This window comes from Crinia signifera, chromosome 4 (genome assembly GCF_055691185.1).
Source record: "Crinia signifera chromosome 4, ASM5569118v1, whole genome shotgun sequence".
NCBI lineage: Eukaryota > Metazoa > Chordata > Amphibia > Anura > Myobatrachidae > Crinia > Crinia signifera.
Genome location: NC_139220.1, coordinates 41603743 through 41630238, shown reverse-complemented (window position 1 = coordinate 41630238; position 26496 = coordinate 41603743). Strand labels below are relative to the sequence as shown.

Sequence of the window (26496 nt, the reverse complement as noted above, 5' to 3'; positions counted from 1 at the left end):
GTTGACACAACAAAAACGTCAACATGGTCAAAAGGTCAACACAAGAAAAGGGTAAACAGGAAAAAGGTTGACACAGGGAAAGGACAAAATGCGTTTATCATGTTTTTTCGGTGTCTATGTCAGCAGACGTGGACATGCACACCGTATGTCGCTGCGCTCGCCATGTTTTAGGCAAGGGGCCTCACTGCACTCTGCACACTTTTATATTCATCTCCACCTATGTCCACTGGGATGGTAAAAAAAAGAATAAAGTGGGTTTAACAAAAAAATCATGAAAAAATTATGTCGACATTCTCCCATGTCGACCTTTTCCTTTTCTTTGGCCAGTGAGACCTAATGCATGTTAACCCTTTTCACGTGTCAACCTATTATTGTCGACTAATAGGGGTCAACCTTGTGATGCATACCCATTGAAGGTCACTGTAAAGCCCCGTACACACGGGGGGAGATATATTGCTCAGTTTCTTCTTTTCATTTAGCTGATGAAAAAAAAACTGCCGGTGGGAGCCCGGCAGTGGTAATCAGCTGGTCGCAGGAGCATGTTCCTGCGACCAGCGATCACTACAGGGGTAAAAACGGGAGCGCGCACCCGGCGATATATCGCCGGTGCACACTCCCATCGTGGGCAATATGGTCGCTTAGCGACCATATTGCCCGCGATATTACACATAATCGCCCCCGTGTGTACGCACCTTTAGTTTCTCCAAATGCTTGTGAAATACATGAGAGTGGCTACTGTGTAATGTAATGAGGAGGAGGAGGGCAGGATTGTGGTGCTTTCTGCAGTATGGGATTTTTAGAATTTGGTTTCCTAAATTGGGACAGATAACATTGTTTTCATTAACGACTTTACCAGTAAATTGCATTCCCTTGTAGATTGTAACCCGTGGGCTGCAATTAGATTTATCACTTCATTTGCAAACTACAGGGAAAGGGAGCAATATTGCTGATGTCTAATGTTGCTGAAGTCTAATAATTTGACTTGGGATAGGTCATGTGTCTACTTTGTATTATATATTAAATAAATCCCCCTTATGCCCTCCAATGCCCCTCATTAAGACTCTCCAGTAAACAAATCTCTGTGTGACCTATCCCATTATCAGTGCGCAAAGGCTGCAGCAGTAATAAACTCTTCTGTCTAACCAAAAATGCCTCTTCATAAAAAAAGTATTACTATAGCTAATCAAACATAACTAGAAATACATTAGGGTACGGGAATCTCATGTAGGCTGTGACATTAAGTGAACACGGCTGGAACATTCTAATCTGGGCCTGGGTATATTTATTTACTAAAGTGGGAGTTTTTACAAGTGGAGTTGTTGCCGATAGCAACCAATCAGATTTCACCAGGGGCGGATTGGGATGTAAAACCAGCCCGGGAAATTTATTGAAGCAGCCCTGGGGGCGTGGTCTGCTGAGGGGGTGGAGTCTGTCAAGAGGGGGCGGATCCCTACTAATAGAATCTGATTCAGAGTTGCATGCAATTGTGGTCTTTCTTGTATTTTTTGATGCAGTTGCGTATGCGACTTTATGCTAATGCTGCTACGCTGCCACCATTGGCTGCATTATTGAAACTTTCACCAGCCCTATCCTTGGTGCAGATGAGCCATCTCAGTATAGCCTCCAATGCGAGCAAATCAGCTTCTCTGTATGCCACCACTATCAGCAACTTGCCCATATCACTCCGATAACACGCCCATGCTGTGAATAGCTGACCCCCTATAACCCCAAGGAAAGCATAACACAGTTATAATAGACTTGTTGGTGTCACAACGGCTCACACATATATATAATCTACGGACTGCGGCACTGCGGTCTGATTGAAGTGTTCAAATGAAGACTCAAATCATGGTGCATCAAAACCATGATTTGGTTCTTTCAGACTGGAGACAAGACCAATTGGAGACTTCAATCAGACTGGAATGCCGCAGTTCGTGGAATATATATATATATATATATATATATATATATATATATATATATATATACAGAAGTACCAACACACTCGCCATTCCTAGGAATGGGGTGCAAATCCCAGAGTGGGGTGCGGTGGCCTGTGACCACACACTCTAGTAAATACAAACACAGGGGGACCAGCACTCACTACAACAAACTAACTCACCTTAACATTCAAATAATCAATAAATAAATAATGGGGTTTTAGTTCATGAATATATATATATATATATATATATATATATATATATTCTGTGTATATCAGTACACAGAAAGTCAATGGTAGACTGCGTGCCCTGCCAAGGGACAAATAGCCAACGTGGTAACCAAACGATCCAGAGACCCCAGGATACAGACCGGCACTGCAGCAATTTTCAAATAATCATTTATTCAGCTCAACGTTTCGGGGGTTGAGCCCCGTTTTCAAGAGCAACACATACGCAACACAGAGCGTATGTGTTGCTCTTGAAAACGGGGCTCAACACCCGAAACGTTGAGCTGAATAAATGATTATTTGAAAATTGCTGCAGTGCCGGTCTGTATCCTGGGGTCTCTGGATCGTTTGGTTACCACGTTGGATATATATATATATATATATATATATATATATATATATATACATGCTCATTACGTAACCTCCCCATACATTTATATTAGAGCAAAGCTTTAACCTGGTCATATGTTTGGCTCTAAAAAAAAATAGTATAGATAGATAGATAGATAGATAGATAGATAGATATGTGTGTGTGTGTAAGATAAGAACAGTTGCCGACAGTAGTGGCGCTGCGTAATGCCCGCACCAATTGCCGACAGTAATAGCACTGTGTAACGCCTGCACCATTTGCCAACAGTAGTAGCGCTGCATAAGGCCCACACCAGTTGCTGACAGTAGTAGCGCTGCTTAATACCCTCATCGGTTGCTGGCAGTACTAGCCCTGGGTAACACCCGCACCAGTTGCCGACAGTAGTGGCGCTGTGTAATGCCCGCACCAGTTGCTGACAGTAGTGACACAGCATAATGCCCTCACCAGTTGCTGACAGTTGTGACACAGCATAATGCCCTCACCAGTTGCTGACAGTTGTGACACAGCATAATGCCCTCACCAGTTGCCGACAGTAGTGACGCCGCATAATTCCCACACCAGTTGCCGACAGTAGTGACGCCGCATAATTCCCACACCAGTTGCCGACAATAGCTACGCCGCATAATGCCCACACCAGTTGCCGACAGTAGTGACGCCGCATAATGCCCTCACCAGTTGCTGACAGTAGTGACGCCACATAATGCCCTCACCAGTTGCCGACAGTAGTGACGCCGCATAATTCCCACAGCAGTTGCCGACAGTAGTGACGCCGCATAATGCCCACACCAGTTGCCGACAGTAGTGACACCGCATAATACCCACAGCAGTTGCCGACAGTAGTGACACCGCATAATTCCCACACCAGTTGTCGACAGTAGTGGCACCGCATAATTCCCACACCAGTTGTCGACAGTAGTGGCACCGCATAATTCCCACACCAGTTGCTGACAGTAGTGACACCGCATAATGCCTACACGAGTTGCCGACAGTAGTGACAACGCATAATGCCCTCACCAGTTGCCGACAGTAGTGACGCTGCATAATTCCCACACCAATTGCCGACAGTAGTGACGCCACATAATTCCCACACCAGTTGGATAGATAGATAGATAGATAGATAGATAGATAGATAGATAGATAGATAGATAGATAGATAGATAGATAGATAGATATGTGTGTGTGTAAGACAAGAACAGTTGCCGACAGTAGTGGCGCTGCGTAATGCCCGCACCAATTGCCGACAGTAATAGCACTGTGTAACGCCTGCACCATTTGCCAACAGTAGTAGCGCTGCATAAGGCCCACACCAGTTGCTGACAGTAGTAGCGCTGCTTAATACCCTCATCGGTTGCTGGCAGTACTAGCCCTGGGTAACACTCGCACCAGTTGCCGACAGTAGTGGCGCTGTGTAATGCCCGCACCAGTTGCTGACAGTAGTGACACAGCATAATGCCCTCACCAGTTGCTGACAGTTGTGACACAGCATAATGCCCTCACCAGTTGCCGACAGTAGTGACGCCGCATAATTCCCACAGCAGTTGCCGACAGTAGCTACGCCGCATAATGCCCACACCAGTTGCCGACAGTAGTGACGCCGCATAATACCCACAGCAGTTGCCGACAGTAGTGACACCGCATAATGCCCACACCAGTTGCCGACAGTAGTGACATCGCATAATGCCCACACGAGTTGCCGACAGTAGTGACACCGCATAATTCCCACACCAGTTGCCGACAGTAGTGACACCGCATAATGCCCACACCAGTTGCCGACAGTAGTGACATCGCATAATGCCCACACGAGTTGCCGACAGTAGTGACACCGCATAATTCCCACACCAGTTGCCGACAGTAGTGACGCCGCATAATGCCCACACGAGTTGCCGACAGTAGTGACATCGCATAATGCCCACGCGAGTTGTCGACAGTAGTGACACTGCATAATGCCCACACGAGTTGCCGACAGTAGTGACACCGCATAATGCCCACACGAGTTGCCGACAGTAGTGACACTGCATAACGCCCACACGAGTTGCCGACAGTAGTGACACTGCATAATGCCCGACATGACTAGTGCTGCATAATGCCAGCACCAACATTTTATTTACCTTAAAAACTGTCTGGCAGTGGATCAATTCTTTCAAATGCTTTCATTGCCTGTGCTCCCCGTGTAGCTCCGCCCCCTTCAACTCGTGTAGCTCCGCCCCCTTCAACTCGTGTAACTCCGCCCCTTTAGATCGGCTGACATCAAAGGGGGTTGGGACGGAGCCAGGAGGGAGCTCAGCTCTGCCTGAGTACAGCAGCGGGGATGGACAGCAGGGAGGGCGCATCTCATGGCAGGCGCCTCCCTGCACGCAGGTACACAGTGGTGCACATGCACAGTGACAGAACCGCGGGAGGGCTGGTGCGCATGTGCGGCCGCACGCAGCTGCTCCCGCGGCCATCTGCACTCTGCAGTAAGAGAGCTGTTGCTGGCTGCGGCCATATTTGTTTTGGGAAAACTGCTGCGGCCGCGGCCGCTAGCTGCAAAGATGACGGCCGTGCGGTCCGCGGCCCAGCCAGGGTAGTGAGCAGCCTCTTTATGTCTATTTTGGGCCGGCCCACCGGGAAAATGCCCGGTTTCCCGGCAGGCCAATCCGCCCCTGGATTTCACACCTTCTAGAAGATAATAACTGGAATCGAATTGGTTGATATGGGCAACATCTTCACTTCTAAATAAAAATGCACTTTAAAAAAAATACCCACAGATGTCAATAAATGAGGAAACAACAGATACTGTATATGGGAAATTCAATTGGCAGTTAAAAGTTTAAATGGGTTGAAGAGCATAGTTGAATACATTTCTGACCTGATTCAGACCTATTCGATAGGCTGCATATGTTTGCAGCCTAGCGCACAGGTAAACGCCGCCTGGCCGAACGCTTCCCACCACCGCCACGCAAATCACCTCTAACATGCGTCGAGTGGTTCTCTTAGTCTACTGATACTTTCGATTCATGTTCCATTGAACTCTTTCAGTTCAGTCTACCGTTTCCTCCTTTATACAAAGACCTCAGATATCCTTTGCCTCCACCCTTCACTCTCTGCCTCTCCCACACTGCTTCTCCCTTTCATCCACTGTAGTCACTCTGCCTCTCCCTGTCACCCTCTCTCCATCACCTTCTACCTATACCTTTCACCCAGCCCCCATCACTCTCTGCCTCTCCCTGTTGCCCTCTTCTGATTACCCACTGCCTCTCCATCACCCCCTACTTGTGACCATTTATCTCTCCCCTTCACCCACTGCTCATCCTTGTCATCCTCTACCTCCCTTATTTCACACACTATCCTGTGAGTCCACTCCCTTTGTAGTGAGGCTATACCACTTTAGCACACGCAAATGTACTTGAATCAACTAACCCCCCCCCTTCAACTATCATTGTATCTCCCCCCACCCCTATAATTTTCTTCAGGATCTGCACATACACTGACCAATGTGGTCAACATAGAACATATGGTATCATATGGGTATGTACAACTGGTATATATTTTCCGGTGAGTAGCCAAATACATGTATGCCCTGAATAAACTTCCAATTTAATTTGTTATTACAGTTAAATGCACTAAATAAAATAATTGATGTTAAATAGACAAGCCTTGCCTTTAATCAATTCAGCATAATGGGTTGGGTTGCGGATCCCCAAGCTGATATTGGCAGTGATCAGAACAACCCCAACATCCTGACTTCCATGATCCCAACAGTTCTAGGTAAGTATGCTAACCTTCTCCCCTCCGCGGTATTCCCTCTGCCGGTATGCTGAGAACCAGGATGCCAACTACATCCCTAGGTAATGACAGTTGTCAATTCAGTGGGGGGAAGTTTGCAAACAGAGCATTTTGTAGCAGACTGCTCTTATGTTTGATGATCTGAAATGACAGATCTTTAAGGGGTGTTGTGAGTCTTTTTGCCTTAAGCCATCAGCCGGCAACTGGTTATTTCAGCGCTGGACGTGTATTGCTTTTCTGCAAAACATCTGAAAGCAGCTGAGAAACCACATCAGGACTGACACAGGCTATTTTTAGAATGCTTGGAGTGTGACTCGCATTTATATGCACTGCAGAGCAAACACCTGCTATATTCTTTATAACACTTTCAGGAATTACCCTATTTTATCCAGTGCTGACACATGTTTTTTTTTTATATCCCAGCATTTGGAAAAGATTTATTTACTTTTTTGGGATTTGGTTGTTGCTAGATTTTAAACCAGATTTTTTTTTCCCAGCAATTTTTATAGCGAGCTCTACTAAACTCGATGATACAATTCCCCTTGCAATTTCTATTTTTAGCACAAGCTTTCTGTCTTTCTTCTCTTTCATCTTCTCTCTTTTCCATGTCAGCTTGTCATTGTAATTATTTTCCTGTTGAATTAAGGAGCTCACTGAACATACTGGAAAATTTCACGATTTAAAGGGAAAATGTCATCAAATCAACTGCAATAGAAAGTGATAAGTGGATAAATATCAGGGGAGGGTAAACGTGGGAGGACACCTATTCAAACATCAAACATTCCTCATCGTATATTACCGTACCTCAAATGAATCCGTTTTTATGCCCAATATAGATAATGATCTACAATATTATATGTTGTAATAGAGTGCACTATTCATTACTTCTAAATGTAAAAATATTTGTACGTTATCTGTATACAGGGGCCGATTCTGGTTCACTGGCACAGAGTGGTGCTGTCCGAGGCAGTGTGGCGGCGGAATCGGGTAGCGCCCATGGGAATGGTCAGCGGTTTCTGGAATATTTTGGTTTTTGGAATACACAGATAAGGGAGACCCAACCTGGACTTTACTCTAGAATTTCCCAAACTCCATCATTCCAGTACAGGTTTTAAGGCTATCCATGCTGGAGCATACTGTAGGTATCTTAATGAGTACCTTTAATTTAACAATCCGGACTCAAGCAAGGATAGCCTTGAAACCTGGACGGTATTTAGCAGCATTTGGGAAACTCTTCTTTACTCTTTTACAAACTTGCAGTAGAGACTCAGATTAACCCCTTGAGTGGTAGGTTTTGCTGGGGCAGGATAAACCTACCATGGCAGGTTTGTCCTGCCCCAGCAAAACCCACCACAATTGGAAGCCCCCCTCACTCACCTCTGCTCTGGCGTTAGTACACCGGAGCTTCCCTGCCGCTGCTGTCCCCGCTGCCTTAGCCGCCGGCCTGTCACATTCAGCAGTGACGTCGGTGGCAGGCTGGGGATGTTCGCGGTGGCTCAGGAGGCCTCGGGTGCCTGAGCGCTCCCAAGTTCCCCCGAGCCACCCCAAACATCTCCGAGCCTGCCGCCTACATCATTGCTACTAAAAGTATGGTGGCAGGCGGCTGGGGAGCGAGGTTAGAAGAGCTCCGGTGTGCGATTGCTGGAGCACAGGTGATGGGAGGGTTGGGGGAGTGACTGGGGGGGTGGCTCTAGAGGTGCTGCGCCAGTGGTGCACACCTGGACACCACTGATGCGCACCTATTTCTGGGACAGCCTGCTCAAGGGGTTAACATTGATACATGTATTGTACCTTCCCATTGTGCATTATCTTTTTTAACGTTCAAATAGTTTGAATGAGTCTTATGATTACCTATATTTACATTGTAGGTTTGCGGTGGTCCCTCTCAGCCGGTTCAGCCAGTGGTAATTCCGAAACCCATTCAACATGTCATACATACCCCTATTCAACCAAGTTGCCCAGGAAGGGGTAAAATGGCAAAACTCCTAAACCCAGAGGAGATGACGTCAAGAGACTATTACTTTGATTCCTATGCTCATTTTGGAATCCATGAGGTAAGAAGAATAATATGTTTAAATTGACTATGCTATGGGCCAGTTGTATGCTCAGATGTGCCAATGCAATTCTTAATGTCTGGTAACCTGCTATACTGTAGCCAGGCCATAAGTATATACATAAACAAATAAAAATATATGTGTGTGTGTGTGTAAAATGCGCACTGCAGACACCTTGACTTCTCAGTAATGTGTCACGATGGTCCACAAGCGACTTCTTTGCTGATATGTTGTCATTCTGTTCCTTGGGCCAATATCAAATCTTACTCGCCTTTATACAGCGATATTGGATCTTTTTGTAAACTCTTTTTGTAAACGCTGATGAGTGCTCCCACATAAGCTACAGGTTGTTAGTGAAACCATCACTCCCCCCATTTATCCAATGCACCAATTACCTCAGGTGGACATTTTTCATTGGTACCACCGCGAAGACTAGAAAGTATTATATAATTCGGGACCTACTGGTACGTTGTTCCAGGTACCTTCCTTCGGCGGCCCCAATCCATCAGCCGTATTCATTAGAGAGGATTCACTGGATTGATTGGGTACAGCTCCAGACTTCTCCAGCGGTGGTACCTTTTGATAAAGAACACTTACCAGTATGAACCCATTTTCAAACCCATTCCCCATTGCTGAGAGTCATATTCCATCCCTGAAAGTGTGGAAGCTAGATACTTTATTTTAACTCTGTGTCTGTTTATTTATTTTTTATATAATTTCTTGATGTCAGTAATACAGATGGAGAACCTGTTAGCCAGCCTTCAGAATCGCCAGATTCCCTGTGCTGGCAAGAGCTGGTGGACAGAAGCTCCACAAGCTCGTTCATCCCCATCAGCGTGGCGGTGGGGAGCACATTCCCTGCCCGTCTACACTTCAGGGAGACGGGCAGGGCGAGTGGGTGGTGCAGGGGAGGATGGGGAGCAGCGGGGAGCCAGCGGCGGGAGGTTCCGACAGAACGGGGTGCACAAGCATCTTGTGTGCACGCGCCCCCTTCTGGCGGCTGGCGGCAGGTAGCGGCGGCTGCCAAATGGTGATTGAATCGCCAGGAACAGCTCCAATGTGAGCTGCTCCATCTGTATATTGCCTTTAACATAACATTTACTTGATTTTTTTGTTGTTTTTATTATTATCAAGCGCTGCTACTGTTTTTCTTCTCTAGCAATTGTTGTGTCCGCTAACTACCCTCTCGTTTCTAGCAGCTGCTTTTACTTGATAATCAGCTCTGTTCCAGGCGCCTGAGTTCAACCTAGGTATTTGTATTTCAAAGAGTAGCTACTTTCCTTTCTGTTTTACTGAATCTGGCCTAGAGTCTGTTATTTAACAAATTAGCTGAAGCCTGAGCAGGATATGTGCCAAAGCATTTCCTCATGAGACATCATTAGTATTAGCGGTGCGAGCTGTACGGTTGATAAGCAATCTTAGAGGGAAAATAATGTAATCTAGTAACTGGTTTTCATAAAGACAAAGTTTTTTACTTCTAAGCCTTCAAAAAAAAAGTAGCCCTGTTCTTTCCAGAGCTACATTATCTATAGTCATGATCAAGATCCTTGGGAAAAGTTACAGGTGAGGAGTAATAGTCCAGATCATGGGCAAAAGAAACCTTCAGTGAAGCAGAAGGGCAGGAGAACTGCATGTCTGACGATATCAACTGACGCCTTTTAGTGACAGGTCTATAATCTCTTACACCTGAGGAATAGATGGAGAGCAGATCACTGCTATTAAGAGTGCAGTCTGTTTACACTGCAACACTCGAACCGGCAATATTGCTGGTTTGATGGCGTCATCAGGGGGTGTGGCGAAGCATCGGCGCATCATTGGGGGTGGGGGAGGAGGCAGCGCTTAGAGCTGGCGCTGCTCCAAGTGCTGCCTCCTCCATAGTGTGAATGGGAAATGGGTTGCATCGTCCCGTTTAATCCGATCACACCCCACAGCAACACGGCGACAAACAGGTAAGAACCCTTCTTTTTTACCAATTCATATTGCTGTGCTACTACCTGTTTGCGGGACCCGGTAACCCCTTTCGCATCGCACTAATTACTAGGTCGAACCGGCAAGAAAGGCTTGTACCCGGTAATTAGGTGCGACGTGAAAGGGGTATAAGCAATATGTTGTTGTTATATCCATATTTCTGTGTCAAGACACCAAATACATGGTTGTTTATCTCACTTTATCACTTTTTGAAGCTTGATACATCTGGCCATTGGAGTCTGTTGGGTGTTGTAGCATGAAGACGTAAACTGTGTGTGCTATCTACTGAGAGACAGAAAATAAAGGGGTGGGTGTATCAATCAGTGGAGAACTTGCCTATAGCGTCTATCTATCATTTTATAGAATGCACTTAAAAAATACTACCTCAAATCCGAATGGTTGCTATGAGTAACTTCTCCACTGGTCGGCTTTTCCAATCTTTTCGCTGTTGGAAACATCAACCCCAAAGCTTTAAAAGGAAGATGGACAAAGTCTGTCTCCTACCTGTATGTATCGTATTCATCAGGATAGTGCCTGGGGGGGTCTAGGGGGCCGCGAAAACCGGGCTCTGGATAAGGATCCAATTTAATGAACCTGGAAAATACAAAGTATTCTGTAATAACAAAACATATACAACAAAGTTTATCTGCATGAGAAAAGTTTACAGCTTTACTATCAGAGGTAATTACTAACCTCTACTAGACAATAGCTGCCCCTTGCCACTACCATATAATTTTAATAACTGTTCTTGGCACATTTAAAAAATAAAATCTTAGGGAAAAGTCTATTTTGCTTTTTGGGGGGAGGGCACCAAATTACTGCCTTGACACGGGCCCCAGAAATCCTAGTTTCGGCCCTGTATTCATGCAACAAGAATCTGCCCATATATCTCCCAGCTAGCAACAGATCTGGTTAAACTGCTGAACTATGGTGGTTTAGGAGTGTAGAACTTCTGATTTAAAAGCTTGGTACACATATATGATAATATATGCACCTAGTGATATCGCCTGCTGGAGGATCTGGCAAGGGTGGGTACAGAAATATTTTGCTAATGACCCATTAGATCGTACATCATTGACAATATCGTGCATGTCGTCTACTATATTGTCTAGTGTGTACGCACCTTAAGTTTGAACTGAGGTCCCAACCGTGAGTCCTAAAAGATATTTGCCAAACAAAGATTGTGGTAGTAATCTCAGGTGGGTATTCAACCTGAGCTTCTGACTGTCGGAACAGTCGGAATGCCGGCCATTTTCACTGGCTTTCGAATGTAATTTGACTGTTGGTATTCAAAGTACTGACAGTCGAGTGTTGGAAAGTCCTGAAATTGGTGAAAAAAGACAGCCGAGAATTGTCAGAAAACGACCGTGAATTTGACAATTCACAGCCATTTCCGACAAAACAGGTCCAATGCTGTCGGTAACTGGAGCATTAAGGTCGTTAACGGCAGCATTGAATAAATATTGCACAGATTGAATAACCCCCTCACTGTTTACACATTTCTTTGTACCCTTCCTGCAATTACATCACAGCAAAATGGATCACTTCACATTAGGGTTGCCGACTTTTTAAATCTCCTCTCCGGGAGAAGCCCTGAGAGGAGACTTTCAGCAGGAGTTCGGGGGGCTTGAACGTGATGTCATTAAGCCCCACCCCCATGCTGGATTTGCCGATCTCCGCAGAGGGGGCGGGGCTAAAATGATGCAATTATGACCATTTAGCCCCCTCATCGGAGATCAACAGATCAGGTTATTGAAACGTGTGTCGGGGGGGGGGGGAGCGGGGTTTGCCCACTTTTCCGGGGAGCGATTTTCGGAACCCTCCCAGCCATTCCGGGAGGGTAGGCAAGTCCGCTTCACATATTCAGAGAATGAACTGATCAAAGGTTACTTTAGAAAATGGAAAGCAAGCTAGAGCAATCTTACACAGAGACACTACTGCCACTATCATATATTCTGAAATACAAGGATTGAAAACTATTAACATAAATATATATTATCATGTGTAAAACATTTTTAACCTGTAGCCTACATTGTAAAGCGCTGTACAATACATGATAAAGATAACAGCAATCTCTTATATATTTAGCCAGATCTGTCACTCATCCCCTGTGTGTATAATGCTGGGCGGGGTTACAAGAGTGAGTGACAGCGTTATGCACACAAAGTTTCTGCCTAGGGATAGACCAGCGTTATACACACCCCCGCCCCCCCCCCCCCCATGCCGGGTGGTCCCACACAACACGAACAACACACCACACACACACACCCCCCCCCTGCGAGGGTCTGCCCGCACCCCCCCAACCCCCACCACACGAGTGGGTCTGCCCGCAACCCCCCCGCGGTGGGTCTACCCCCCCCATGAGTAGCAAGGCTGCATGCACCCCCCCCCCCCAGCAGCGGGTCTGCCTGCTTCCCCCACAAACAAGCTGGTCTGCCCGCCCCTGCTGAATCAGCGGGTCGGAGCGTACCACCACCCCCCATCCTCTGGAGCAACGGGACCGCCCGCCACCGGAGCGGTGGTACTGCCCGTACCCCCCCCCCCCCCCAGATCAGCGGGTATGCCTGCACAACCCCCCCCTGGATAAGCGGGTCTGCATGCACCCCCCACCAGAACAGCAGGTCTGCCAACACCTGCCAACGCTGCCCTGGAGGAGGGAATGGGGGCGGGCAGCGGGTCTGTACGCACCCCCACCCCCCCCTCACTGGAGCCGCATGTATGCCCGCCCCCACCCGGAGCGGCGGGACTGCCCCCCCTGTCCCCCTCAAGCAGCGGGTCTGCACCCACACTCCACCCTCGCTGGAGCGGAGGGTCTGCCGACACCGCTGATCCAGCAGGTGGGGGTGCGGGCATACCCGCTGCTCCGGGGAGTTGCAGGCAGACCCGCTACTCCAGTAAGGGGGGTGCGTGCGTAGCCCCTTACGACGGTGTGAAGGGCGCGATTAATCACCTAGTGTAGTAGTTTTGGGCTATAGTCAATGCGGGAAATTGACTAAGATGGGATTTTTATTGCAATGTGATGTTGCTATGGGCAACCAATCAAATACTATCTATCATCTTCTAGAAGGTGCTAAATAAATAAGTGGATTCTGATTGGTTGCCCATGTGAAATAGAACTCCAGTCTTAGTAAGTTTCCCCAATTTCTTCTATATAACTGACACTTTGCAGCTGTCCATCGCTGCCCCCTCCCCAACCCCAAATAGCAGAAGACTCAACATCACTGACAGACTGCTGCCAATCTACGGTACATATAGGGTGAGATTTAATAGGATGAGAGATTTAGAAAGTGAGAGATTTGGTAAGAAATCTCCAGTTTTTTTAAAGCGGCAATCATTTACACTGCAAAACCAGTTTGATTTTGAAGTGTACAGTAAGTGATTGCCGTTTTAAAAAAACTGGAGATTTCTCACCAAATCTCTCACTTTCTGAAACTCTCATCCTATTAAATCTCACCCCTGATGTCCAAGATGTGCAGTTCAGGCAAAGTACCAAACATCAGAAGCTTGAGGAATGCACTGCAGATCCGAATTAGGCCTACAGTGTCCTAAGTACTGTACTTAGAATTAGTATTTGTATTGCAAGAAAATTGGTATAAAGTCACAGACTAAGAGTAATGATGAGTGCTGAAGGTCACTTGTATCGGACCTTGGTCTTTAGACTTTTTTCCAGATTAGCAAATGGATTTATGAACATGCATGAAATGCTCCCCATAGCCTGGGTGGTATGCGGTAAACATCCTAATGGTCAGGATGCTGGCCTTCAATATACCAAAGCTGGCATCCCAAAAAAGACAAAAGATAGTGTAGAGCGCCAAAGGGATTGAGTTTCCCTAAAATTAATTGGATCTGAATAAAAATTGGATCAATTGGGTATCACAAAATAAAAATACATTTATTCAAGTAGAACATATTCAATGTAAATACACATAATTAAAAATTAAGTATTGCACTTGTAAGAAATATGATTTACTGAAGAAAAAAGCGCTCGTGTATATTGGTTATAATAATGAACGTAATAAAAATGGAAATAGGGGATTGTATAGAATAATAATGTGCTTAACCGCTGAAAAGGAAAAGGTTAGTAAAATGTTTACAGCCCTGATAGGGCTTTTTTGTGGGGAACGAAGGTTGCGGGTCCCGGCTGAGGCTGAAGGTTGAGCACTATAAGTGAAGATCCCCGGCAGGCTACTAACTGTCCCTAGCTTACCTAGATCTTCTGGCTTCAGGCTTCACGCTTTTCTTCCTCGCCGTGTGTCTTCCGGACCTCCGCGATTACCGGAAGTTCGGGTGCACTGACTTCCGGAATCGGCGGTGTGCGGACTTCAGTGTTCCCCGGCTCCAACGCGTTTCGAGAGACTAGCTCTCTTTGTCAAGAATGCCTGGTGCTGGTGGGCACTTGGTTTTTATTCGTTCTTCTGCACTTTTTTATTTTCACAACTTTATTTAAAAACGGAAATGGACAGACTTTTCAGCGGCAAGCACATGTTCATGATATTATATAGAAAAAAGATGAGGAAATGTGAATATATTCTCTAATAAAAGGGGGGAAGTTTTTAGAGAAAAGCAGCCAATTCAAAATCGATATTCAACCCTTTAGGTTGTAGGGTGTTCAATTCATATATCCATTTTGTTTCTTTTTGTTTAAGGATTTTGACATGGTCCCCTCCTCTCCAATTGATGTTGATTTGTTCTATTGCGTTGATTTTAAGTTCTTCCGGATTTTTTCCATGTTTCTCAGAAAAATGTTTAGATACGCTGTGTGTTTGAAGTCCTTTCTTTATTTTGTAAATATGCTCGGCAGTTCTTTTTTTGAGTTCTCTTTTTGTTTGGCCCACATATTGTAATCCACAGGAGCATTCCAGGAGATATATAATGTTTTTTGAATTGCAGCTTATATGTTGTTTTTGTTTGTATTGTTTTGATGTTTGGTTTGAGGTGAATGAAGTTGTTAGTTTTGTCGATGTTTGTTTAGTGGTTCTGCAGCTTATGCAATTCAAGCACGGAAAGAAGCCCTTTGATTCTTCCTGTCTTGGTTCTTTGATAGGAATAAAACTTGCTGTTAATTCTTGTTTTAGATTTCTGGCCCTTCTGTAAATAATTCTTGGTCTTTCGGGGATGAGTGGTTTTATTTCATTATCCAGTTGAATGATGTGCCAATGTTTATTGATTATTTGTTCAATTGCTTTATGGTTGGAGTTGTATTGGGTAATGAAAGATACTGGTGCCTCAGAGTTTAAGTTGTAAGAAATATGGCATATAGTAAACCACTTGTCAGAGAATAAAGTTGTTGGATACTTAAGTGAGTCCCGCTTGTTCCAGGTTCTGCTACCTTCTCAATGGAATTGGATAGTCCCCAAGGTGGAGGGGGACAGGAGGGGCAAGGTGGAGGGAATCCAAAATGGCTTGTACTGGTGGTGGTCAGTTAATCCTGCTGGAGGCCTTGATCTCTGTTTCCACTGGTGGGCAAGATGTATAATACCTCACTGCTCGGAAGAGAGGCTCCAGATATTAAGCAGGTGTTGAGTCCCAAATTTGTACATCCAAGTTGAGAATATTTAGCACAATGCTGGATCCATGGGAAGAGAAGTTGGTAGCTGGTTCAAGGGGTGATGGTGGGTATCCAAAGTGATAATTCACAAAGTGCAGACTAGGGCTACCTGAGGTAGCCCTTGTCTGCACTTTGTGAATTATCACCCCTTGAACCAGCTACCAACTTCTCTTTGGGACTCAACACCTGCTTAATATCTAGAGCCTCTCTTCCGAGCAGTGAGGTATTATACATCTTGCCCACCAGTGGAAACAGAGAACTGACCACCACCAGTACAAGCCATTTTGGATTCCCTCCACCTTGCCCCTCCTGTCCCCCTCCACCTTGGGGACTATCCAATTCCATTGAGAAGGTAGCAGAACCTGGAACAAGCGGGACTCACTTAAGTATCCAACAACTTTATTCTCTGACAAGTGGTTTACTATATGCCATATTTCTTACAAGTGCAATACTTAATTTTTAATTATGTGTATTTACATTGAATATGTTCTACTTGAATAAATGTATTTTTATTTTGTGATACCCAATTGATCCAATTTTTATTCAGATCCAATTAATTTTAGGTAAACTCAATCCCTTTGGCGCTCTACACTATCTTTTGTCTTTTTTGTGTATCCACCTTCAGGGGACTGAACCCCCCCTACGTGTGAGCCGCCATACAACACACCCCATCTCTTTAGCGCCTTTTATCACCTGGTGGTGATTCAATTTTTTCAAAGCTGGCATCCCAACTGCCCTAAGAACACAGACGCCGGTACCTCGACAAGACCAGGATGACAATGACAATGACGGAATACAACAGCTAGCATCCCAATGTGGGTCTAGTTAGCATGCGGCTGGGGATGGGGGGTGGTTAAGTGTAGGCGGTAGCGGGGAAACTTAGGGTTAGGCTGCAGGGAGAGAAAGTTAGTTTTCAGTTTAGGCACCGAGAAGAGGGGGTTAAGGTTAGGCTACAGGATGGGGGAGGGGTTTAAGCGGTGGGGAGGAGGGGTTAGGGGGTTAGTTGGGTTAGGCAATAGCAGGTAGGGTTAGGGTAAGGCTGTGGGGGGAGGGTTAGTGCTGAGCTGCTAGAAGGGAGGGTCTATCCATCCAGATGCCGGCATCGTTCGTCTGACCACCGACATGTTGATCGCCGGTCAACCATTTTCAACCGTATTTATCCCAACTGGCTACTTGTGCATTGTACTTTTGTGAATTAGTGATGTGAATAAAAAGCATAATTTGTGAAAAAATATCTGGTGGGAACCCATGGTGTGATATAAGTCACAACGTTAGTGATAACCTAGCTGGGGCTATTTGTAGAAATGTATGTGGACCCATCTGTACCATTGCCAAACTTGTATATAACTATTTCTTAAACACACAGGCGCGTGTGCCCACACACACACACACTACTATTGTAGTATTAGAATATAATCATTTGTTCATTGTAACCCTCATACAGGGCAGGTGAGAAATAATAAATCATTGTCAAGTTTTGATTATCACATACCTTGAAATCTCATTCGACCCCCAGTATGATCTGCAAAATCCATACAGTTCCTGGAGTCAGGAGGGAAATAATAACTTGTGCTAAACTACGCTTCAGGCACAGTATATGGGAACAGCTGCTGTGGCGGAGTAGGATCTCTGCAATAATCAATGATGATGCTAAAACCAACGTTGCAATACAAGAACTACAGAGGCAGGAGGAATCAATGAAAGCTACAGTATCACAGTGATATTGATTTATTAGGCAGATAAAGGATGCTTTCTACTTTAAGGGTCTCAAACAGTGATTGTGTCATTTCTACCATAATGGAGTTTTTTTCCTTAGAGTTTGACCAATGTGGCCCATACCTCTGGTTATTAGGCCACACCCTCTGAAAAGTACCTCGGCCCATTCAGGCTCTCTATTGCACTGCCTACTGTATAAAGGCTCCCTGCGGTTGTAAAAAGTCTAGAAACATAGATGGATCTAGACACCCTGTTGGACGTTGCAGTGAAATCCTGCTCAACAATTATAAAACAGAAGAACAATCAGATCATTTGATGGAACAGTAAAAAAAAAAAATGTGCACGTTAGATACTTGTGAGCCATATGTAATATGTAATAGGGTGTGAGAATCAGAAAGTGGCAGCTTTTGGGAGAGTTTTCCCACTTTTTTAACCCTTAGGGCCAGATGTATTAAGCTTCAAAAAGTGATAAACTTCCGGCGCCGCTCACAGCAACTGATCTGGGTGCAATATTTACCTTAACTTCAATTAATTGACTTGGCTGTATTTGTATTTATTTATACTAAAAGAACAGTTGCTGTGAGCGACGCTGGCATTTTTAGCGGATATTTTGAAGACCGCTCATAGCAATGATGGCACTCAACGGGTTAAAGCGGCAATCATTTACACTGAAAAACTAGGTTAATCTTGCCACGAAATTGATTGCCACTTTAAATGAATGGGAAAACTCTCCCAAAATCTCTTACTTTCTGATTCTCACACCCTATTATCTTGATGGCTAACCTTGACACTCCAGCTGTTGCTGGACTACAAATCCCAGATTTAGCATGACCAAATAGAAAAACTAAAGCAGAGCATGCTGGGATGTTAGTTCAACAACAGCTGGAGTGTCAAGGTTAGTTATCAAGGCCGTATTACATTTGGCTCTGTGGGCCTTAAGCCGTGTACACGCGGCAGCGATGTTTGCTGAAATCGCTGGCAATATGGTCGCTGGCGACCATATTGCCAGTGATGGGAGTGTGCCCCGGCGATAAATCGTCAGGTGCGCGCTCCCGTTTTCAGCCCCGCTCTTATCGCTGGTCACCGGAGCTTGCTCCGACGACCCGCTGATTACCTCTGCGGCACCGCCGGCAGAGGTTCCCTTTCATCAGCGACCATCTCTGGTCGCTGATGAAAAGGAGACACTGAGCAATATATTGCTCAGCAATATATTGCTAGCAATATATTGCTGAGCAATATATCTCCCCCATGTGTACGCACTTATATTCAGATCTGAGCTCAGTACAAATTTGTTTGGAAAATGGGCAAAACCATGTGCACTGCAGGTGGGGCAGATGTAACATGTGCAGAGAGAGTTAGATTTGTGTGAGTTATTTTGTTTCTGTGCAGGGTAAATACTGGCTGCATTATTTTTACACTGCAATTTAGATTTCATTTTCCGCACACCCCACCCAAATAACTCTGTAAACAACTACTGTCCTTTCAGGATTCATTTCTGAACCAAAAATAAATATATAAAAAGTAATAGTAAAATAAATACAAATAAGTGCCAGTAGATAAGGAATGCAGGAAAGATAAAGTGCACAGATGAATTTGGAAGAAAAAAAAATCCTTTTGATCCTTGACAGACTCTTAATATACAAACTTTCTCCATTTACCCAATGCATCTGGAAAGATGGATTCCTATTTTTCTTAACTGAAACTATAAAATAGGTAAAATGTGTATACCTGTGTCAACGTTGCCAACTTTCTGGCTTCCGGGAGAGAGCAGCCAGCTCAGTAAGGCAGGGGGGCGGGGCCATTGCTGGGAGCAAAAAGGGACGGTGGAGCCACGGCCGGGCTGATCTGTTTGGGGGTGTGGCTAGAGTGATCGCGTCATTTTAGCCCCCCGCTGTGCAATGCTGGTATTGTATGCATTGCACAGCAGGGGCGGGGCTATATTTCACCCACAGACCCCCCTTCCCCCCACTGAGGGGCGGTTTGCTGGAGACGGAGGGATATGCAGGAGGGTTGGCCCTCTTTCTGGGGGGCTGGGAGGGGGACCCAATTTGTGGGACCCTCCCAACCATTCAGGGAGGGTAGGCAACCCTGATGTATATAAAAACATTGGAGCATAGTATAATTAAAACATGATTCTACAGTATAACATGATTGTTGTGCCTTTAATATTATGTTGCTTACATATTGGCTTCCAATCAACAAAACATACATACCCCCTGCTTTGTCATTTAAAACAATACACAAATTGTGAAACAAAGGGGTTTATTTACTAAGATGGGAGTACTATTTCAGATAGGATGTTGCTATGGGCAACCAAACAGTATCTACGTCTTATTTAGCAACTTTAGAAAGATAATAGATAGAATCTGATTGGTTGCAACCTCCCATCTGAAATAGAACTCCCATCCTAGTAAATTTACCCCAAAGATTCTAAATACTGTAAGTAAAGGAAATGGAAACACTCAATTAAGGAATTCTTGAAACTGGGTGCGTAGTAAACAGGTGCTGTAGCCTGTAACCATAGCAACCTGCCACCTGCACTTAGGGGTGCTGCAGGGACTGCAGTCCAAGGGCCCAGGCACTACTAGGGATGGCCATCAGTGTGGTCACCATCAATGGTTAACATTGTTGTCGATAGCAGATGGGATGGCTTCATCCATCAATGGTCATTTCGGTACTTGTGTAGTTTCAAGGCGCCAGTATGGCACCGTGCGTCTGAGTCCCCTTGCGGGCTCGGTGGCTCGCTACGCTCGCCACGCTATTTAAAATCAACTCCATGCCAACATGGATAGTGGAGGTATGAACTATCCATGTTGGCATGGAGTTAAGTTACTTTTTTTAACATAGTTTGTGGCGAGCGTAGAACCCGGAAGTAGCACGGCGCCATGCAGGCGCCGTGAAACTACACAAGTACCGTCATTTCATTTCTTTGACTATCTGGCCCATGGGCTAATCAGAACCTGGGGGCGGGACTTCATGGGTGTTTGGGGCAGAGCTATGCTCCATGTACAGGCACCTTGGTAAAAAGAAAAGAAAACTATTTCATTATGCTGTGCTATCGATGTACTGTAGGTAAACTATCTGGTTCTCCAGCATCAAAAGTATTCTATATCGACTATAAACCATGAATGATTATGAAACACTACTATCTCTGTGTGTGAGGGCACCCGCTCACCTGATTGCTACTACACCCATGTAACAACACTCATGTAATAAAATTAGCGGGGATCCCGCACCAACTACTCAATCTACACCAGTTTCACCGCTTGATGTTCCATTCCCATATCTCTCAACCTTTGAAATCTGCCAATCATGCGTGCTGAAGGTGCGCGCCTGAAATTTGGGGGGTCTGGGGGCGTGGCTTACAACTCACGTGAACACCGCTGTTTTTGCCACTGTGGGGGCATAGCCAGCGCACATGTGACTTCGAGCTGCGTCGCAGAAAATTTGAACAAAAAAGGTTAATGTACCAATTTATGCCCCACCCCTACCGTAGCACCATCCACACCCAAATATCCACCCCCAGGAAGCCCTGTCTATTTTATCAGTCCCGGGCCCCACAATTTTTCCACTCAGTGACAGCCAGTAGTCAGCAGCAGTAGTGGCGGAGGCCGGCCCAGGGCAGAGAGTCCTAATGCATTATGCGTAAGTGGCAACTAGTGTGGGCTTTATGTGTGTATGCAGCACTACAGGGGGCATTATGTGTGTATGCAGCACTACAGGGGGCATTATGTGTGTATGCCGCACTACAGGAGGCATTATGTGTGTAAGCGGCACTACAGGGGGCATTATGTGTGTATCCAGCACAACAGGGGGCATTATGTGTGTATGCAGCACTACAGGGGGCATTTGTGTGTAAGCGGCACTACAGGGGCATTTTATGTAAGCGGCACTAGTGTGGGCATTATGTGCCTAAGTGGCACTAAAAGGTGCATTTTGTGTGTTGGCATTACTACAGGGGCATGATGTGTATTAGTGGCACTAGTGGGTGTGTTGTGTGTCCCGGGCAGCCCAAGGGCGATTTGCGGGTAACTTCTGCGAGGGGAGAAAGCCCAGTGTATGCCCAGCTTTAGAACTGCAGGCAATGTGTTTCTGATTAATAGGCACAATATTAAAAAAATATTTTAGTTGCTCCTTTTCCTGTACTATAATTTCAGCAATGTAAATTAAATCACTTATGCCTCAAATAAATTATGTAATACCTTTGTTGAATTAAACTACTCTTAAAATGATATCTAGACTACCATATTATATGCAAATAACTGTATTGTAGCCTATCATGAGAACAATTTCTTACTTAATGTTGCTGAAATTGTGTATGAACTATTAAATGGAATACATTAGGATATTGTGATCAAAGTTATTAAAATGGATTTTACTCATTCAAGTCAACGAGTGAATAATTTGAAAGGACTCATGAGGGATACTTTCTCGGTTCTAATGCTAGTGAATTGAATTTCAGACTCATCTCAGTTATCAAAATCTATATACAACTGATTGTGTTGGACCCATAGGCATAACTACTGTATAGTGGGTGCAAGGGCTGCCATTGCATGGGGCCCAGCGGCGTAGGGGGCCCTGACCCAGGTTATAAAGTTGCATACCAATTTCCCAGATTTACCTACTAAGCAATTGGGTCGGATCCATTGCCCAGTCTGAATTCTACGACATTACATTTTCACTAAGAGGTTTGTTTAGCGGATGCTATGGTGGCAAATGTGCATTGTAATGTGGCATAATATGAACTGGGGGCGCGGTTTGGCAATGCAAGTGGACACTTAGGTCCTGACGAGTCTCAAGGGGTCGGCCCATGGGGATCTAGGGAGGATATTTGTACCTGCCAATGGCTTGTTAGACATAATCATCATCATCAGTGTATAACTGCTGCAATTTGTCCAGCTTTGCATAGGCACATCATCTGTAAACGTTGAGATGTGAATGAATTTGTGGAGATGTGAATGAAGTACAGAGGCATCGTCTATACTTGCTTATGCTTGGTTCTGGAACATGTGGAGTGTGAAAACATGTAAGATACACCCCGCAAACAGGATTACTATTGCTACTGTGCTATTTATGACCTCTCAATATTTTCATTTTTTAGTCTAATAAAAACCAATATAACCCCAATCTGGATTCATGAAGGGGCAACTGAACTGGGGAACAGAGGGTCCGATGAATATATCTGCAGTGGCCAGCATTCAGGTAGACGCCTGCCGTGCTAGTTAATGTGTACGGCTACGGAGGACTTTGCACCCGTTGCAGTAGTTCATTGCAGCTGGGCGTTGCGCACACGCATTGTGGCCCATATACATGCACAGTTCATCGATGATCGCCTTTGTGAAAATTTGCAGCTGTTCGATCAGGTACGAATTGGGCCCCAAGTCTGGCATGTCCTCAGGATACTGTAGGGCCCAAACCAAATATTGGTGCCCGATGGTGACACCCTCTTGACCTTGCACCCCTGGAGCAATATCCCTCTGACACCCTTTACTTGCAGCACTTTCTGGACTCTTTAAGGCTCCTTGGACCTCTCTATGCATTCCAACCCTTCTGTAGGGCACAATAGTGCCATAGATGGGATGCAGTTAATATCCCGGCGGTCGGGATCCCGGCGTTCAGAATCCCGACGCCGGAATCCCGACCGCCGAAATACCGACATATTCTCCCTCCGTGGGTGTCCACGACACCCCTGGAGGGAGAATAAATTAGTGTGCCGAGCGTAGCGAGGCACCGGGCCCGCTGCGTGGCGAGCGCAGCGAGCCCGCAAGGGGGGGGCGATCCACGTCCCCCCCTTGTCGGCATTTCGGCTGTCGGGATTCCGGCGTCGGGATTCTGAACGCCGGGATCCCGACCGCCGGGATTCAGTACTGAATCCGCCATAGATTACCCATCTGCATTCAGCAAAGTTCTGTCTCTTTAAGTTGAGACCCATTTGCATCACTGCATAGCCAGTGCCGTCTTTCCCATTGGGCTTAATGGGCAAGTTGCCCAGGGGCCCAAGGATTCTAGGGGCCCACCCCAATGGTGAAAATGGCACTGTCCCAGGGAGCGGAGGCGGATGGGAGCTTGCGGCACTATTTGCCAGGCGGCAAGGTAAGAAGCGCTGGTAAATTTTAAAACATATTGAAAATTCTCTGCCAATCAGCTTCTGGCCCGTCTTTTCAATATGTTTTCAAATTCAGCAGTGCTTCCCGTCTCGACGCCCGGGAAAATATAGTAGCTCTACATGCTCCCAGCCACCGCTGCCCGGATCCCTGCTGCTGCACACAGGTGTGTGGGGGGCTCAGTGAATTTTTTGCCCATGGGCTCGTGCTGATGTTAAGACGCCCCTGCATATAGCTGGTACTGGCGCCTAGGCTGTACTGCAGTACACCAATAAAGCAATTTGCTCTATCTGTACTAATAAACAAAAAAAGCCATTGTTGGTGTGTGATTAACATGACCATGCCCTATTTGAATGTATCTGCTCAATTAAAGCGATAAAGCTGCTAGCTGCAAATGGGTTTACGTGCCAATGTACAGAATGTTTCTGCAAGCCCGACTAATATAGATAATGTCCATCTAATTACTTACGCCAAAAGACCTGTGCGGCTATATTCATTACCCACTGCAGCGGCGTTTCCTTTATGAAGCTTTTTAATCAGAAGAATTGCATTTCCCTCACTTGAATATATTTTCCAGATACTGCTTAAATACCCATTTGATTAAGTCTTTTATTTATATGGAAAAATCAATTTGCTTCCTTCTCAGAAGAAGTGTGCCCAGAAATGATGGGCCCACACTGCAGGCCTGACGCTCCACTTGGCAACCTCTCAGCTTGCAATCATATTTAGTCCAACAGGACCGCAGATATACCGTAGTACTTTGCTGATTAGCCTCAGAATTTGTCATTTTAATAGCAGTTTATGATGGGAGTTTCTTTGCAATGCAGCACTGAGAGTAATGAAAAATATTTAGAACCTTTCTGACCATTACGATGTAAAAGGCCACACATTTTTTAACTTAAATCTTTAAAGTGCTCATCAATCAGGGCGTAGACAGACCAATGGGAGCCCTGTAGCATTATTTGTCAATTCCCCTGCAAAGTACTACTCTGCAGGGTGGGTGCTGACCCTCTGAGCCTTGTAGGCAGGGCCAGCCAATTGGGGGGGTGCTGTGGGTACAGCTGTCCTGGGCTGCGTGGAAGGGCTCGGGCAGCTCATTTTGCCCACCGCAACCCCCCTGACTGCCTCCGCTGCGCTCAATGCGCTGAACAAAGCAGGTCCCGGAGCGCAGGCTTATTCAACCCAGGATGCCAGTGGCCAATTAAAATGCTACACCGGCTTTTGAGCCAACAAGAGCTCGCGGACCGGCAGCCAATCAGAGCGGCTGCCGGTACGCAAACTCTGATTGGCTCACCAGCCGTTGCTGCATTTTAATTGCCCACCGGCATCCTGAGTTGAACAAGCCTGCGTACCGGGCTGCAGCTCAGCGGAAAAGGAGATGGGGGAGCAGGAGCCAGGTTACGGTAAGTCAAGTGAGGAGGGGGTGGAGCCCGGACTGGAAATGAGTCCTGGTGCCCCAAAATTCCTGATGGCAGCCCTGCTTGTAGGTGGCTTTTAATTTCGTAGAAGGCACATCTGCTGTCCTAGCTGGTTCTTTCTTTCCTAATTCTTTCTGACTAATACTGGAAGGAGACATGACTATGATCCGGAGATGCCCCAGCAGCCTAATCATGGACAGCATCAGTGGGGGCAGACAGAGAGCTGCCCAGGATAGCACATATTCTGCTCTACAGTAGCACAATGCTAACAAATGAAAAGCCAATCACAGGGCTCAGGAGATAAACGCCCACCTGCTGGCTGCATAACTGGGTGCAGGTTGATGGCCAGGCGGCCCTGTAGAAGCCGCAACCCCTTGTGCTACTATAGCTCAGCCCCAGGAGGCACTCTCAAAATTTCACAATCAGTCTATGGCTGCAAGGGTCCACTTTCCTCCATACAGATAGAGCCGCTCTCGTTAGTGCAGCTCCTGGCGCGATTACCGCCTTGCCTCCCCAGGTCCACCGTCCGCCAAGAATGGGGTGTGCACACACGAGACGCTCACGTGCCCCATTCTCAACAATGGGCCACGCGAGCATGTGAGACAAAGGGTCCTTGTCTGGTTTTGGTATTAACTATCAATACTTCCGCCATAGAGGGAGGGAGAGAGCCATACTCAGCGAACTAAATAGTAACAACAGTTTTGGAGCAAAAAATTCTATATGAGTCTTCTACAGTTCAACTGGGAGGAAGTCCACACCGGGGGCTTTAGCCTTAGGAAAAGCCTTCATAGCAAATTCAAACTCTTCTATCGTAAAAAGGACGTGTAAGAATTGTCTCGATTGGGCGTTTAAACTAGGAAAATGTTATTCAGATAAGTGGTCAGCTCTACAGTGGAGTTATTAACTCGGGATCTATAAACAGATTTCCATTACAGACATGTCAGTGAAGATTGACCTTGTTCTCCAATATTAATTAATTTTCTGGGTTTTGTTTTATTACTATAAGCAGTGGTATCCTATTAGCCCAGATAAAACATCGGGAGGGGAAAACTTATTTTGTTTTGCTGTTTTTGCTGATATGCTTTTATCAGATTATCCTATTAGCCCGATAAAAAACACAAGTTCTGCCGAAAACTCACACTCAGTGAAACGTGTGTTTTCGGCAGCCGCAGCCTAATTTTTGCTGGAAAACTGGGCAGGTTCGCGGCTAATTAGATAGTCCAGGCTAAATAAATAGTCCTCTGCAAGCCTATTACCCTTGATCAGTGTGTCAGGTATCAGCAGAGGGCGCTTACCTCTGTAGATGCTCCGGAGGTCACATCAGGCTTGTGCTTGCAACCAGCAGGGTAGGTGATGGTGCTGTCCATCAGTATTCTCTGTCCG

At 45.8% G+C, this 26496-nt stretch overlaps 1 protein-coding gene across 7 annotated transcripts in view; it reads left to right on the top strand.

Annotated features, from left to right (window-relative positions):
- The window catches only part of PRMT8 (protein arginine methyltransferase 8), a 194337-nt gene that overhangs the window by 69464 nt on the left and 98377 nt on the right, over positions 1–26496 (top strand). For all 7 annotated transcript variants that reach the window (XM_083181635.1, XM_083181634.1, XM_083181636.1 and 4 more), the window contains one exon: positions 8174–8359. In XM_083181635.1, the coding sequence (XP_083037761.1) occupies positions 8174–8359 (186 nt within the window). The remainder of the gene's footprint in view (positions 1–8173; positions 8360–26496) is intronic.